Source organism: Vigna radiata, chromosome 6 (assembly GCF_000741045.1).
Source record: "Vigna radiata var. radiata cultivar VC1973A chromosome 6, Vradiata_ver6, whole genome shotgun sequence".
In the NCBI taxonomy this organism is placed as follows: domain Eukaryota; kingdom Viridiplantae; phylum Streptophyta; class Magnoliopsida; order Fabales; family Fabaceae; genus Vigna; species Vigna radiata.
Genome location: NC_028356.1, coordinates 2344538 through 2361049, shown reverse-complemented (window position 1 = coordinate 2361049; position 16512 = coordinate 2344538). Strand labels below are relative to the sequence as shown.

The window sequence follows — 16512 nt, the reverse complement described above, 5'->3', positions numbered from 1 at the left end:
ATAACACATTGATCAATAGAAGAAAGCAGTTCAGCATCATTATAGTTCTAGTTTTGGTATTTTTAGCATGGAAAAACATGGTGAGGAAGAAGAGTTTGATGGTTTCAGCTACGATGTGTTCATTAGTTTTAGAGGTGAAGATGCTGGGAAAAATTTTGTAGGACATCTCCGTAGAGAGTTGGGTAGGGAGGGAATAAACACATTCAATGATGACAGGGATATGAGGACAGAGGAAGGTCTTTCACCAGCTGTGTGTGAGGCCATTGAAGAATCTAATATTTTCATAGTTGTGTTTTCTGAGAACTATGCATCTTCCACGTGGTGTCTGGATGAACTTGTTAAGATTATCCAACGCACCCACATCAACAGTAAGCAAGTTGTTTACCCAGTGTTCTACCATGTAGATCCCTCAGATACAAGGAAAATAAAAGATAGTTTCGAAAAACACATGATGGCACACGAAAATGAGATTGGAAAAGAGTCGCAGAGAATACAAGCTTGGAGGTCTGCTTTGTTTGAAGCAGCTAGCTTGCCAGGGATGCATGTTCCCACCGGGTATGTACATCAACAATTTCATTACAAAATCATTCAATCTTATTTCTATCTCATTCTAAATTTTGAAAGCTAACTAACTAATTAACTTGATTGTGTAATATAATGTTTCTATTTTAACGTTAGGAAACCCTCGACAACATTAAATTAACATATATGAGATGAAAATGAGAAACAAATCCGAGAAATGCGAAGAACAGTATTTTTGTGTCAAATTTGACAATGATATGTGATTCCATATGTCTAACATATTTACGTTAAATTATTATTACTTTATTATATTCTTGTGAGGCATTGACAGATTAGACATCAAAATAATAATATACAAGTTTATAATAAAAAAAAACATAATAGCTTAATTTTACTAATAAATAAAATTACAATATCTTACTATGAATTTAAAGATAAACTAATAAAGAAGTACGACTAAAAAAGAATATTAAAGGATAAATTATTTTTCTATTAATCATCTAAAGAAATAGAAAAGGAAAAAAAAACAAATTTGATATGTTTACTAAGAATATATTGTGTCTTTCTTATAATAAGAATAACTAAAAAGGAAATATTGATATCAAAAAAATAATTAATGCATTCTGGTCCTATAGGAATGATGAAAACGATATTATTGAAAAAATTGTTGAAAAGGTTCGTAGAAGCATAGCTCCTAAACCTTTATATACGGGTGAAAATGTTGTTGGACTGAAGCCCCGAGTAGAAGAGGTTATGTCACTTTTGGACATGAAGCCTAATGACAAAACTGTAAGGATGTTGGGCATATATGGACTTGGTGGAATTGGAAAAACAAAACTTGCAAAAGCTTTGTATGATAAAATTGTGCACAACTTTGATGCTGCAAGTTTTCTTGCCGATGTTAGAGAAAACTCAAAAAGAATCAATGGCATGGAAGATCTACAAAAGACACTTTTATCTGAGATGTTTGAGGAGTTGGAAACTGAATTGGGAAGTGCATATAAAGGAATATACGAAATAAAACGAAAGCTCCACCGGAAGAAACTTCTTTTGGTTCTTGACGACGTTGATGATAAAGAAGAGTTAGAAAAGTTGGCAGGAGGGTGTGATTGGTTTGGTCCAGGTAGTAGGATCATTGTAACCACAAGGGAAAAAGATGTCCTAAATGCTCACCATGTTGGAAATATTTATGAAATGAAGGAACTTGATGAACAACATTCTTTAGAGCTCTTTTGTTGGAATGCCTTCGGACAAGGTTGTCCTAAAACAGGTTTTCAAGATGTGTCCGTGCGTGCTGCAGGTTACGCCAAAGGTGTTCCACTGGCTATACAGGTGATAGCCTCTGACTTAGCTAATCTTCATGAAGAAAGTTTAGATGCCTGGGAAGATGCATTGGAAGAATACGAGAAGACTCCTTCAAAGAAAGAGATTCAAGATGTGCTTAAAATAAGCTACGATAGATTGGATGTTGATGCCAAACAAGTTTTCTTGGACATAGCTTGCTTCTTTAAAGGGGAGAGAATGGAATATGTGAAAAAGATACTTAAGGAATTTTGTTCAACATCCAACATGAAAGTACTTGTCAATAAATCACTCATAACTATCGAGAATGACAGGCTGAAGATGCATGATCTAATACAAGATATGGGTAGACAGATTGTTAGGCAGGAAGCACCAGATAATCCTGGACAACGTAGCAGAATATTGGATTACGAAGATGTTATTGAAATACTAACGAAAGATTCGGTAATCGTCTACTTTTTTGCTTTATTTGTTTTTTATTTATACATTACAGTGCTTTATATTAATGATAATATGCAATTGATGTTGGTTCTTTGTACTTGTGTTAAAGGGAAGTGATAAGATTCAAGGGATTAAGCTAGATCCTCCTAAGCAAGCAGAAGTAAAATGGAGTGGAACTGAGTTTGGGAAAATGAAATGGCTCAGAATTCTAATTGTTCGAAACACATCCTTTTCATCTGAACTTCAACATTTACCAAATCATTTAAGACTACTTCACTGGGACAACTATCCTTCAAAGTCTTTCCCCCAAAAATTCCATCCAAAGAAAATCGTTGTTTTCAATTTGCCTAGAAGTTCTCTAACATTCCAAGACCCATTCAAGGTACAATTCTATATCATATTTTCCTACTTTTTGCGTTTCAATTTTTTCATTCACATTAATAAGGTAATAACTCAACTTGCTGCAAATGATTGTTTTTTTTTTATTATTATTGTTATTGACATTTTGTATTTGGCAGAAATTTCCATGCTTGACTAATATGGACTTTTCATATAACCAACGTATCATCGAAATACCTGATGTGTCTGAACTTCAGAATCTAAGAGAACTGAGACTTGATCATTGTAGAAACCTAATTGCAGTCCATCAATCTGTTGGATTTTTGAAAAAGCTTTCTCATTTAAGTGTTTCAGAATGCACAAAACTTCAAAACTTCCTGTCCAGAATGTTTCTACCATCTTTAGAAGTTTTTGATCTTAATCTATGTGAAAGAGTTGGTCACTTCCCAGAGATAATGCAAGAAATGACAAAGCCATTGAAGATTTATATGATAAATACGGGTATTCAAGAGCTTCCGGAATCCATTAGTAAACTTATTGGGCTTGTTTTTATAGACATATCGAATAACAGGCAACTTAAATATCTGCCAAGCAGCTTATTCATGTTGCCAAATGTTGATTCCTTCAAAATCGAAGCATGTTCGAAACTTGGACAATCCTTCAGAAGTTTGGTTCAACACCCTTCAAAAGTCAATGTTCGTCCGAAATTACGATCACTGAATTTTCAAAAGGGTAACTTGTCTGATGAAGATCTTCTTGCGATTCTTTGCTACTTTCCGAAATTGGAAGAATTGATTGTTTCAGAGAACAATTTTGTATATATCCCTTCATGCATCAAGGAATGTGGTGACTTGACAAGTCTCGATTTGAATGGATGTAAGAAGCTTAAAAAAATTCCAGAACTCACTAGCTTGAGAATTCTTGATGTTCATCATTGTTCAGACCTTGAAGAAATTTCAGAGTTGCCGTCTACTGTTGAGAAAGTAGATGCAAGATTTTGTTTCAAGTTAACAAAAGAGACATCAGACATGCTATGGTGTCAGGTATAAGTCTATTATTTAAGTTACATCTTGTACCTTTAATAATATTTACACAATTTCTAAAATAAATATGTATGGTCACTTTTCAAATATTATTATTTTTTCATACTTTTTTTCTTTGGATTTAAAATATGCATTTTTAAATATTTACTAACATGTTTAATTTTCATACGTAAAACTTACATATTGTAACATAAACCTTTCATTTTTATAATGTAAAATATTTGTTTATAATGGTTTAAAATTACAAATATTGAATATGAACTTTACATATAGTTGCATATTTATTAAAACTTCTAACAACTTCCAGCATCTTTGATACCTATATGTACCTTCACATTTTTCTTAAAATGACTTGTATTTAAGGTATTTTTAGTCATTGTCGTGAATGGATAAGATTTATTAAAATGCATACAGAAGTGACAATTGAAACTGTTACAATAAAATATGACAGGTGAAGAAAGGGGTTGGTGGAATTGAAATGGTGATGCCACTTATAACTGAGATTCCAGAATGGTTTAATTTTGTGGAGGTCGGAACGATTCCGGGTTTCTGGGTTCGTGGCAAGTTCCCTAACATTGTTCTAGCCATGATCTTCCACTTCCCAAATCAGAGTCAAAGCGACGAATTTGTTCGCCGTCGCCATGTTGATCTGCGTTTAGTTATCAACGGTCGAAATGCTTTTGGCAAAGGGTATCACAACTTTATAATTGAAGCAGGACACGTGTTGATCTGTGATCTACGAGTTTTGTTCAGTGAGAAGGAGTGGTTTGGCCTTGATGCACTTCTGGAGAAGGAGTGGAATGTGGTGCAGGTTGAGTATGAAGCCACTTCGTCCTTGATGATAAGTAGTTGGGGAGTGTTTTTGTATGAAGAAGGAAGCAATATGGAAGATCTCCTATTCAATTGTCCCAATCACATGGACTCAGAGAAGATGCCACCGGCAATAGTTCCTGAGAAAGATCCTATGGAGAAATATAGAAAGATGATACGCGAGCTACGTCTGGACGAAACATTTAAGAACACGTTGACGGAATGGCAGGAGGACAAAGAAAGAGGAGGGGCGGGGGTTCATGACGATTGCATCCGTACGGTATTGGGAGAATCTAAGAAGATATCAAAGGATGCTGAGGATGCATTGAAATCAAATGGGTCAGCTTTAGAAGATCCAAACTCCTACCTAAGGTGGCTTCTAGATACGGTAGAAAATGATGACGGAAAGCCTAAAGTGATTTTCAAAGATGATCTGGCGTTGATAAGACTAGAGGAACCAGTGACAGGGAAGAAGAAGGATAACGTAGGAGAAGCTTCAAGCTCTGGCCATCAGGAAAGCAAGGAGGAGGAAGAAGGCTACGATATCCCTTTTTATACTAATTTTGTTGTCAGAAAACAAACAGTAGACGATTCTCTGCCGGAGGACATAGTGATGGAATTATTGTGTGAAGGAATGAGGGATGGACTTGTTGAGGCACAGAATGGATTTCCTTCTCTAGATATTGCTGAAACCAGTAACGCTGTGTTGGAGAAGGGTGATAAGGTTAGATGGGCACCTGAAGTAGAAGAGCAAATATCGGTGGAAAGTAGGATATACATGACTGGAATTTACTCTGGACTCAAAGAAGCAAAGCTGAGGTTTCCTGATTTGGACATCTGGGCAACAATAAATACTGTGGCAAAAAGGAAAGGGATCGAAGGAATTTTTGTATCAGCCTCTCAAGAAAAGCTGGGGTTCCCACATTTGGATTGGAGTACAGTGAAAGTTCCTCCTTCTGAGGACCCTCTGATGCAAATATTCATGAAGATGAAGCAACAAAGTAATTTTGAAGGCGAGGTGATGAATAAACTGTTCTGGAAGTTGAAGGAGGAACACGAAGTTCTGCGCAACAAATTTGCAGAACTTGATGATGGAAATGAAAATGAATATGATGAGTGTGTTAAGAAGAGAGAAGAGAAGCTTGATGGTGTGGGAAAATATGAAGAGATTAGTGGTGTTTTGAGAGAAAGAGGTGAAGAAATAGAAAGGCTGTACGATGCTGGGGTTGAAGGATTCAAGAGATCAGAAGAGTTTGAAGATGTGATGGGTGCAATATACTTGAATGGGCTTAGGGCAGGACTCCTTGAAGCACAGGCTCTCTTACTTAATCTCCTTACTCCACACAGAAACTGAGCAACCTCTCACTGCAGATGCTAATGATATGTCTGTTTTACTGTAAACAAACCAATATTAATGAAAATAAAATAAATGCAAAGTCGAGTTTGCATTGCAGGATAAGAAGTTGGCAAAATGTGTTTCTCTTATTAGAGGTCATTATAAGAGAAAATGAGAAAAGTGTATCCTTATCTCCCCTACTTGATATCTCAACTTTCGAGGGTAAAAAAATTCTTTTTTTAAGAAAAAATTAAGAATTTATAAAATAGGTTAAGAGTAATAGTCGTTTTAACAATGACATTCAATATTTTTTTAATCATTAAAAATTCAATTATAAATAGATTTGAAAAATATGCTTCAAATATATAAAATGGTATAATGAAAAGTAAGAAAAAAATCATGATCAATTGTGGTATTCTAAGGAAAGAGAGGCAAACTCTGAAAAGAGAGCATTTGAATAAAGTTTGAAACTTTTTTACAAATAAGTGTTAGATAGTATTATAGGGATTAGACAGTTTGTAGGTAGTGTTGAATGCTTAAGAATTTTAGTAAAGCTTTTAGTAAAACAGCTTGACAGAAACACAAAGGAAGACTTTACTTTTAGTACACTCAAAACTAAACTACGTCTAATTTTCTCTTAAGCAATCTTAAGAGATTTAACTAATCTTTTAAATATTACAAACAAGTTTAACCATTTTTGGTTTTACAAACTAATTGATGGCTCGTTCCAGCTTGGGATGGATTATGAAGCAACGGATGGATTTGCTTATGGTTGGCAGCAGCGGGAAAAGGGTGAAATCAGTGAGGGAATTGGTGGAAGGAGAGCTCACGGTGGATGAGACTAGCTCATACGGCCTTCCATCTCTAAAAGGAAGCTAGGTGGTGAAGGAGAAAGCTCATTTGGAGTGACTTTTGTGCAGAGTATGGATTGGTCATGGCATCAAAATATACTCATATAAATCATCAAAAAGTTCCTTTCTACAAAGTAAGGTGGGTGAATTTATAGATGATTCACCCCTGTTATGCACCAGATTTACAATGTTGATCATCAGTCATGATATATGGATCAAATACCACGTGGATGGTTGCAAATCAGGTGTTGGGTCATCACAAACATATGAACCACGTGCTAAATGAACTAGTTGGACGAGGCTCGCGCTTGAGCGGCCCTTGATCGGCGCTCCAGCGAGCAATTTGAGCTTCCTAGATTCTGCAGTACAGCACGCGTTTGAGCGCCCTTGGTTTTAGTGCTCCAACGCCACCCTACTTGGGTTGTCTTGAAGTTGCTATCCTTCTCCATGGGTTGGTATGGGTTGGTCGGATCCTTCTTGTTGGGCTTCTAGCTCCCACTTGAAGTGTGCAAAGAGTAATTAAACTAATTTAATTTAATTATTTATTATTTTATAATTATTAGTTAGTGTTTTTTTATTATATTGTAGATATGATAAAGAAGATGTTTCAAGAGAAAAAAATATTATAGATTTATCTATTCAAGATTTTAATATTATAAATGGATAAGTGATACAAAAATTATCAATATTAAAAACTTATTTGTTTGTCTTTTGTAAATGTTTTTGAATTTTGCTTGGATTGTATGATATTTTTTTTTATTTTGAATTATCTTTGGAATTTAACACCATTTTAGTGTGACGTTTATTTAGATTTGAATTAAAAAAAATTGTTATTTTTTTTATTTTTTTAAAAAAAACTTATAATTAAATGAACTAGTGAGTCAATCCATTTAACTCACCAACCCATGGTGGACCGGATTGAACCAGGTTACTGGTTTTGATAGCTCTACTTTTTTTCCAAATTGATATAAACCTCAATTAAAAGTTCTATATTTTAAATTATTTATTTTTACATTTTTTTTCTAAATAAAACTTTTTTAAGAAATTTTAATATTTTTATTTTAAAGTTTTATAAATACCAATTAAAACTATATTTTTATATAATTTTTAAATAAATATTTTTCTAAACAAAAAATATATTTCTAAACAAAAGTTTTATATTTCTCTAATTTTAAATATTTGTTGCTATATTTTTTTTTTCTAAATAAAAAATTATTTTAAAAAATAAAGCTATGTAGAATTCAGTGTCTACAATAATTTGCCTATGGATTTACTAGTAATAAATATATACTATAGGTAGGAGTTGACGAGTTGATCTTGAGGAAAACAAAAAACAAAAAAATACGGTAACTTAACAAACACGTTTCTATCAATGATAGAATAGAAAACTAATGCCATAAAATTGATTTTAATATAGAAGTATAAATTTTTATATTTATATATCTACAGCTGTACAATTGAAACAGTGTACCATACCACATATATTGATTGTGGATGATGGTCAAACGCTTACTGCGTGAATTATTATGTATAGAATATTGTCTATAGAACCATTACATAAAATTTGGTTTTTGCATGAATAATATATTAGTATTGATTGATGGTCAAAGACTGTCAGGAATCATATGTAGTGTCTGGATGATTGGACCCTCATGTTGAGGGAATGGGCATAGACGAGAGCAGCTTCCAGGAACCTTACTTCCATGTTAAATAGATACTCTGCTCTATCCTTAGTCGTAGTTTGGTTTTTTTAAGATGGAAAAACATGGTGAGGAAGAAGAGTGTTCTCGCTATGATGTGTTCATTAGTTTTAGAGGTGAAGATATTAGGCATACCTTTCTACGGCAGCTCCGTGAAGGGTTGGGGAGGAGGGGAATACTCAGTTTCCATGATGACAGGGATATGAGAATAGGGACAGATCTTTCAATTGCTCTGCATGAGGCCATTGAAGAATCTAATGTTTTCATAGTTGTGTTTTCTGAGAACTATGCATCTTCCACATGGTGTCTGGATGAACTTGTTAAGATTATCCACCGCAGCCATACGAACATTAAGCAAGTTGTTCTTCCAGTGTTCTACCATGTAGATCCCTCAGATATACAGAAAATGAGAAATAGTTTCAGAAAACACATGGAGGCACACGAAAAAGAGTTTGGAAAAGAGTCGCAGAGAATGCAGGCTTGGAGGTCTGCTTTGTCTCAAGCAGCTAACTTGCCACGGATGCATATTACCACCACCACCGGGTATGTACAAAAACAATTCCTTTCATCCATGTTATTGTTTTACTGTATTGTTTTATTATTTTAAAGTTTATTTATAATTTTATATTTTTTCATTTTATAATTTTATAGTATTATAATTTTATAATATTATATTTTGTGATTATATAATTTTATGTTTTTATAATTTTATAACTTTATTATTTTATAGTAGTTTTATATAACTTTATAATTTTATAATTTTATACTTATATATTTTTATGACATTTTTTTACATTAATTGACGTTGAAAATAATTATTTTTTTACTTTACGTTAAAAAATAGTCATTTTTGAAAGTCACTCTTTTATTTTTCTTTTTTAATAAATAATGATCTATTTTAACACTTTTATCAAACCTAAAAAATATATGTAGTATAGTGACATTTCATATATTCATAATTCTTTTCAGTGAACTATAAACTAAACTAAAGTTATTAAAACTAAATACATTATAGTGTGTAAGGTATATTAACTACTTAATTTTGATTTTTGATTTTAATAACTATAGTTATTATTTTTTGTTTAAATTTGTGTTGACCACTCTTTGAAATTCCTATTTCAGGAAGAAAAAAAAAACATGAATCCTTATTTTGGTCTATCTGAAGTTTAAAAATTATATAAAAAATTAATTATTACAAATCTTTAAGCTATTATAACTTTTGTTTCGGTTAACAGATTTGACATTATTATATATTGATTTAAAATAGAAAAAAATTTTCAAGCCCAAGATAACTTGCACGGTTAGATGCTCTTTCTAAATTTTTTTAAAGAAAAAAGTCAGTTTCTATTTTTCGTCAATTTATTTTATTTTTCAAACTTTACAAAATATTTCATATACTTAGACTTTAAATTTTAATCTAAACTTTTTGCAAGGGTTTCTTATGATTTTTTTATGCTTTGAACAAATTTTTATGTCATTTAGAGCTTTTTTAATATACTTTCACTTTTACTATAAGTTTGGATGTATACTATATATAACAATAAACAAATTCAACAATATCAATATCAATAATACAACAAGTTCAACTAATTTATAGTCCATAAAAAACGAAAACGAAATTAACCTTTTTGAAAGTGGGTTTGTTGTCGGAATAAAGCATTGCCCTTACGGAGGGAGAAAGGAGAACATGCCTCTGCTTCAAAGAGAGTACTTGTACACAAAACTAATTGGTCAAAACGAAAGAAAATCATACCTAAAGTAGTTAATCAACGTGTATTTGTATAAAATGAAATACAAATTACATATGTTAATTGTTAAAAGTTTCGTCTGAGATAGGTTTCAGCATAGAAGAAGGTTTCAGGCAAACATAAAGTGAATAAACTTTCACTCTTCCATACAATTTTTTAATGAATTCAAGTCTGAAAAGTGATATTTTGACATCTTATACCTCTTTTACATTTGAAACTAAAGCATTTAACATCATACATTATACATTTTCACCTTCACATCAAACATTTTCATAAAATTTATTCAATATAATGTCCTCCAATGAATATTTGATGTTGGAAAAGTATAAATTTTGATATCTAAAATTGAACATTTATTTCAAAAATTTCACTAGTCCTTTTTAATTTTGTCTTTTCTGTAATTTGACGTTCAACGACTTGAAACGTTGAAACTTTATTTTATACTAGTATATGTAGTCAATGCTTATATTCAAACTTTACTAGCATATAAGCATGTCATTCACCAATTCTTATTCATTAATTAATATAGCATGTCATTCACGTGTAAGAGCGCGTTATACGACTTTACTTTTATTGGAAATAAAAAATTGCAATGAGGAAATTTAAATGTTAAAAGTATTATTCCTCCCTTAGTTTTATTTTTCTCGTGCACCAAAATAAAGAAAACTAATTTTTCTGTGTTTTATTAAAAAATTATAGTCAAGCAAGGAATTAAGTAATTTGAGTGTGTTTTACTAAGCAAATGTTATACTCAAGTTCAACACATATGTGGGAATTTACTTCTCACAAAAACAAGAATGACTCGGTGTGATTTATGGATATTAATATTATTTTTATCATGTGCACTCTTTTATATATTATGCTACATCCTAATTATAATAAGTATATAAAATGTTAAATGGCTGACTATGAATTTAAATTTTAGATTCTTTTGGTGTGTAAATGGTTAGTCATGAGATTTTAGTTATGAAAATTTTCGAGAAATTAATTTAAAGATTTAAAAACTATTAAACAAATCCAATGTGAAAAAAAAAATCCATTTTTTTGCTTGAATTTGATATTATATTTAGATACTTCTCTTTATTATAAATTATCGAATTTTTAATTTTTTAACTTTTTTCATCTCTAGTAAATTTTGTGTATTCATAATGTAATAATTACTTTTTATTAATGCTTATTGTTATCTAGTACAATAATCACAATGCTTGTTATTTGGTATAATAACAAAAAAGAAATCCAGATATAAAACAAATAATTAATACATTTTACTCCTGTAGATTTGAAAAGGATTATATTGAAGAAATTGTTGGGAAGGTCCAAATGAATCTATGTCGTAAACCTTTATATACTGGTCAGAACCCTCTTGGACTTGAGCCCCACATAGAAAAGGTTATGTCACTTTTGGACATTGATGACAACACTGTAAAAATGTTGAGCATATATGGACTTGGTGGAATTGGAAAAACGGAACTTGCCAAAGCTTTGTATAACAAAATTGTGCGACACTTTGATGCTGCAAGTTTTCTTGCCGGTGTTAGAGAAAAATCAAACACAATCAATGGCATGGAAGATCTACAGAAGACACTTTTATCTGAGATGTTTGAGGAGTCCGAAACTAAGTTGGGAAGTACCAATAAAGGAATTTATGAAATAAAACCAAAGAAGAAAGTTCTTTTGGTTCTTGACGACGTTGATGATAAAGAAAAGTTAGAAAAGTTGGCAGGAGGGTGTGATTGGTTTGGTCCAGGTAGTAGGATCATTATAACGACAAGGGAAAGAGATCTCCTAATTGTTGGAAATGTTTATGAAATGAAGGAACTTGATGAACAACATTCTTTGGAGCTCTTTTGTTGGAATGCCTTCGGACAAGGTTGTCCTAAAACTGGTTTTGAAGATGTGTCTATGCGTGCTGTAAATTACGCTAAAGGTCTTCCACTGGCTTTAAAAGTGCTAGGCTCTGATTTAGCTACTCTTCATGGAGAAAGTTTAGATGCTTGGGAAGATGCACTGGAAGAATATAAGAAGACTCCAAATAAAAAGATTCAAGATAATGTGCTTCAAGTATGCTACGATAGATTGGATTATAATGCCAAACAAGTTTTCTTGGACATAGCTTGCTTCTTTAAAGGGGAGAAAGTGGAATACGTGAACGAAATACTTGAGGAATTTTATTCAGAATCCAAAATGAAAGAACTTGTTAATAAATCTCTCATAACTATCGAGAATGGCTGCCTCAAGATGCATGATCTAATACAAGATATGGGTAGACAGATTGTTAGGCAGGAAGCACCAAATCCTGGTGAACGTAGCAGAATATGGGATTATGAAGATGTTCTTCAAATACTAACCGAAGATTCAGTAATCGTCTACTTTTTTACTCTATTTGTTTTTTATTTATACATTATAGTATTATATATTAATGATAATATGCAATTGATGTTGATTCTTTGTACTTATGTTAAAGGGAAGTGATAAGATTCAAGGGATTATGCTTGATCCTCCTCAGCAAGAAAAGGTAAAATGGAGTGGTACTGAGTTTCAGAAAATGAAATGCCTCAGAATTCTCATTGTTCGAAACACATCCTTTTCATCTGAACCTGAACATTTACCGAATCATTTAAGACTGCTTGACTGGGACAACTATCCTTCAAATTCTTTCCCAACAAAATTTCATCCAAAGAAAATCGTTGTTTTCAATTTGCCTAGAAGTTCTCTAACATTGGAAGAGCTGTCATTCAAGGTACAATTCTCTATCATATTATTCTATTTTTTACGTTTCAGTTTTTCATTGAACAAAATCTTCCATATTTACTCACAGTATTAAGTTGATCACTCAACATGCAGCAAATGATAATTCTTATTGACATTTTGTATATTTGGCAGAAATTTCCATGCTTGACTAATATGGACTTTTCATATAACCAACGTATCATTGAAATACCTGATGTGTCCGAACTTCAGAATCTAAGAGAACTGAGACTTGATCATTGTAGAAACCTAATTGCAGTCCATGAATCTGTTGGATTTTTGAAAAGGCTTTCTCATTTAAGTGTTTCAGAATGCACAAAACTTCAAATTTTCATGTCCAGAATGTTTCTACCATCTCTAGAAGTCTTTGACCTCAACTTATGTGAAAGCATTGATCATTTCCCAGAGATAATGCAAGAAATGACCAAGTCACTGAAGATTAAAATGAAAAATACGGGTATTCAAGAGCTTCCAGAATCCATCAGTAATCTTACTGGGCTTGTTTCTATAGACATATCGAGTAATAAGGAACTTAAGTATTTACCAAGGAGCGTATTCATGTTGCCAAACTTAGAAGAATTGATTGTTTCAGAGAACAATTTTGTATCTATCCCTTCGTGCATCAAGCAATGTGGTGACTGGACAAGTCTCGATTTGAATGGAAGCAAGAAGCTTAAAAAAATTTCTGAACCCACCAGCTTGAGAATTCTTGATGTTCATCATTGTTTAGACCTTGAAGAAATTTCAGAGTTGCCGTCCACTGTTCAGAAAGTAGATGCAAGATTTTGTTTCAAGTTAACAAAAGAGACATCAAACATGCTATGGTGTCAGGTATAAGTCTATTATTTAAGTTACATCTTGTACCTATAAGTACCTTTGCATTTTTCTTAAAATAACTTGTATTTAAGGTATTTTTAGTCATAGTCATGAAAGGATAAGATTTATTAAAATGCATACAGAAGAGACAATTGAAACTGTTACAATGATATGATAGGTGAAGAAAGGGGTTGGTGGAATTGAAATGGTGATGCCATTTTTAACTGAGATTCCAGAATGGTTTAACTTCGTGGGAGTCGAAAGGATTCCTGGTTTTTGGGTTCGTGGCAAGTTTCCTAACATTGTTCTAGCCATGATCTTCCACTTCGAAAATCCAAATCAAAGGGAGGAATATGGTCGCCGTCACCTTGTTGATCTGCGTCTACTTATCAACGGTCGATATGCTCCTCGCAAAGGGTATCAGAACTTTAGAATTGAAGCAGAACACATCTTGGTGTGTGATTTACGAGTTTTGTTCAGTGAGAAGGAGTGGTTTGGCCTTGATGCACTTCTGGAGGATGAGTGGAATCTGGTTGAGGTTGCGTATGATGCGACTTCGTCCTTGATGATAAGTGGTTGGGGAGCTTTTGTGTATGAAGAAGAAATCAACATGGAACATCTCCTATTTACTTATCCCTATCCCGTGATTGTCAACGAAGCTTCAACCTCTGGCCATATGGAAAGTGAGGAGGAGGAAAAAGGCTACTTTGCTTATCTGGAAGGAATAGCGTGGGAAACATTGTATGAAGGAGTGAGGGATGGACTTTTTGAGGCAAGGAATAGATTTCCTTCTATGGATATTGATGAAATCTTTACAGCTACCTTGGAGAAGGGTCCTAGGATTGAATGGACAGCTGAAGGGATGGAGCTAATACCGTCAGCTGAACATAGGACATACTTCAATGGAATTTACTCCGGACTCTTAGAAGCAAAGCTGAGGTTTCCTGATTTGGACGTGTGGGCAACACTAAATACTGTGGCAAATAGGAGAGGGATTAAAGGAACTTTCGAATCACCCTTACAACAAAATCTGTGGATTCCTCGATTGGATTGGAGTACAGTGACACTTCCTCCCTCTCACGACCCTTTGATGCAAATATTCATGATGATGATGAAGCAGCAAAGTACTTCGGAATCCGAACTCAAAACTAAAACCTTCTGGAAGTTGAAGGAGAGCCACCAAATTCTCCGCAACAGATTATCACATAAAACTGCTCCTCAGAACTCAGCCAGCTCTTCGAAAAATCAATATGACGAACTGATTCAGAAATTCAACATGCAATATGATGCGTTTGTTGGGAAGAGACTAGACAACCTTTATGGTGTGGCAAAGTATGANANGGATAGTGNTGTTTTGAAAGAAAGAGCTGAAGAATTAGAGAGGGTATTGGATGCTGTTGTTGGGAGGCTCCAAAATTCAGAAGAGTTTGGAGATGTAATGACTGCAATGTTCTTGAATGGAGTCAGGGATGGAATCCTTGAAGCACGGGCCATCTTAGTTGCTCTCCGCACGGAGGATAAAAAAAAATGATTGTTCAAGAGGACGAGGCTCACCAAGCTCATTTGGGATAGGAGGTGCAGCAGCCTGTTATCCCTCCACTGTCAAGAACCGGAGGTTGTCGCTGCTCTGTGAAACCAGCCTCACGCGGTGCCCTCCTGTCCAGTAACCAGGAAACCCATGCCTTCGCAAAGGACCCATGGCTCAACTCTCAACTTGGATTGGGCAAGCCAGCAAGTTGCAACCTCCAGACCAGCTTAGCAAGCCATAGCCTTGTTCAATCACCTTGATGCCCCCACACAGGTCATAAGCTGGCGTTACCCAGCTCGGCGAACTGACATGTTTGTCAGAAGATTTATAAAGACTAGTTTGTCTAATATTCTTAACGACATGGGACTTCCAAATGGTAATATTAAGTTGGAGATTGCTGAGCATCTGCTATGTTCTTTTGGAGCACATATAAAAAATAACAAACTTTCTAATCTCATGCTGATTGCTTCTGCTTCATCTGAGAAGCTGAGCATGGGTGAAGTGTTGTTGACCTTGTGCTGCAAATGGACCTTTTGAATTTGCTTCTTCATCTTCTTCCTCACATCTAAGTATTCCACACTTTCAATTCAACCGAGAATCCGGTTTCATTGTCTTTCTTTCTTCTCATGACTGACATTAAGTCGCACATGCTTTCCTTTCATTGCTGAAGACAAAGATGCTCGATGACAAAGAAAAGGGACACACAGATTCACCCGAAAAAGAAAAAGAGGAGAGAAATCAAATCTTGAACATAAACTATTCATATCATATAGAATTGTATATGTTCTACATTAATTATGTATCTATTGTTGTCATTTTTTTAATGCTTCCTATTTTCGATTGACTACTTTGTTTGTTTGCTTATTGTTTGCGGAGACATTGTTATATAGTGGTTGCACATTATGGATATACTTTCTTGTTTCAGATGAATAACAGTAAAACCTCTTTTGAATACACCTTAGCTGAAAGTTCTTGAAGATAACAATTTTGCTGGTCTTGTTTCTTAATTATTTGATGAGCTATAGTTTAGAATTTTAGTTTCTAACAAGTATTTAGCTAGTAATAGAGTTTATATGAAGGAGTGTGTTAGATGGCATAATAATACTCCTTAGTGAATCCAGTGTCACTTTGTAGCCAGAGAGTGGCACTATTCTATTAACTTTCATTTCTGTTTTGCTGTCACCAATCGAAGGATGCTGATGCTATTTTTGAATTCTGTTACAATCAAGACGTAGATTTCTTGCAATAAATATTAATGTTCAGATTGAACATTCAAATGTGAATTTAAATCCCAGATAAAAATAAAAAAATAAAACACTATATAAAAA

At 33.5% G+C, this 16512-nt stretch overlaps 2 protein-coding genes across 2 annotated transcripts; both read left to right on the top strand.

Annotated features, from left to right (window-relative positions):
- Window positions 1-5916, top strand: LOC106764770 (TMV resistance protein N-like). The gene is made up of 5 exons (XM_014649154.2): window positions 1-555; window positions 1158-2268; window positions 2375-2647; window positions 2784-3647; window positions 4099-5916. The coding sequence occupies exons 1-5, from the start codon at window positions 68-70 to the stop codon at window positions 5809-5811; spliced, it is 4449 nt and encodes a 1482-aa protein (XP_014504640.1). The 5' UTR covers window positions 1-67; the 3' UTR covers window positions 5812-5916.
- A 2408-nt stretch (window positions 5917-8324) lies between these two features.
- Window positions 8325-16117, top strand: LOC106763239 (TMV resistance protein N-like). The gene is made up of 5 exons (XM_014647446.2): window positions 8325-8887; window positions 11370-12450; window positions 12557-12832; window positions 12976-13671; window positions 13835-16117. Exons 1-5 carry the CDS (start codon window positions 8400-8402, stop codon window positions 15185-15187), a joined length of 3894 nt encoding a protein of 1297 aa, XP_014502932.1. The 5' UTR covers window positions 8325-8399; the 3' UTR covers window positions 15188-16117.
- Window positions 16118-16512: the final 395 nt, after the last annotated feature.

What these genes read in the sequence shown, in the direction of transcription:
- LOC106764770 (XM_014649154.2), top strand. Translation starts at nt 68, where the DNA reads ATGGAAAAACATGGTGAGGAAGAAGAGTTTGATGGTTTCAGCTACGAT. An exon ending in CATTCCAAGACCCATTCAAG is followed by an intron (nt 2,648 to 2,783) that starts GTACAATTCTAT and finishes TGTATTTGGCAG; the next exon opens with AAATTTCCATGCTTGACTAA. An exon ending in CAGACATGCTATGGTGTCAG is followed by an intron (nt 3,648 to 4,098) that starts GTATAAGTCTAT and finishes AAAATATGACAG; the next exon opens with GTGAAGAAAGGGGTTGGTGG.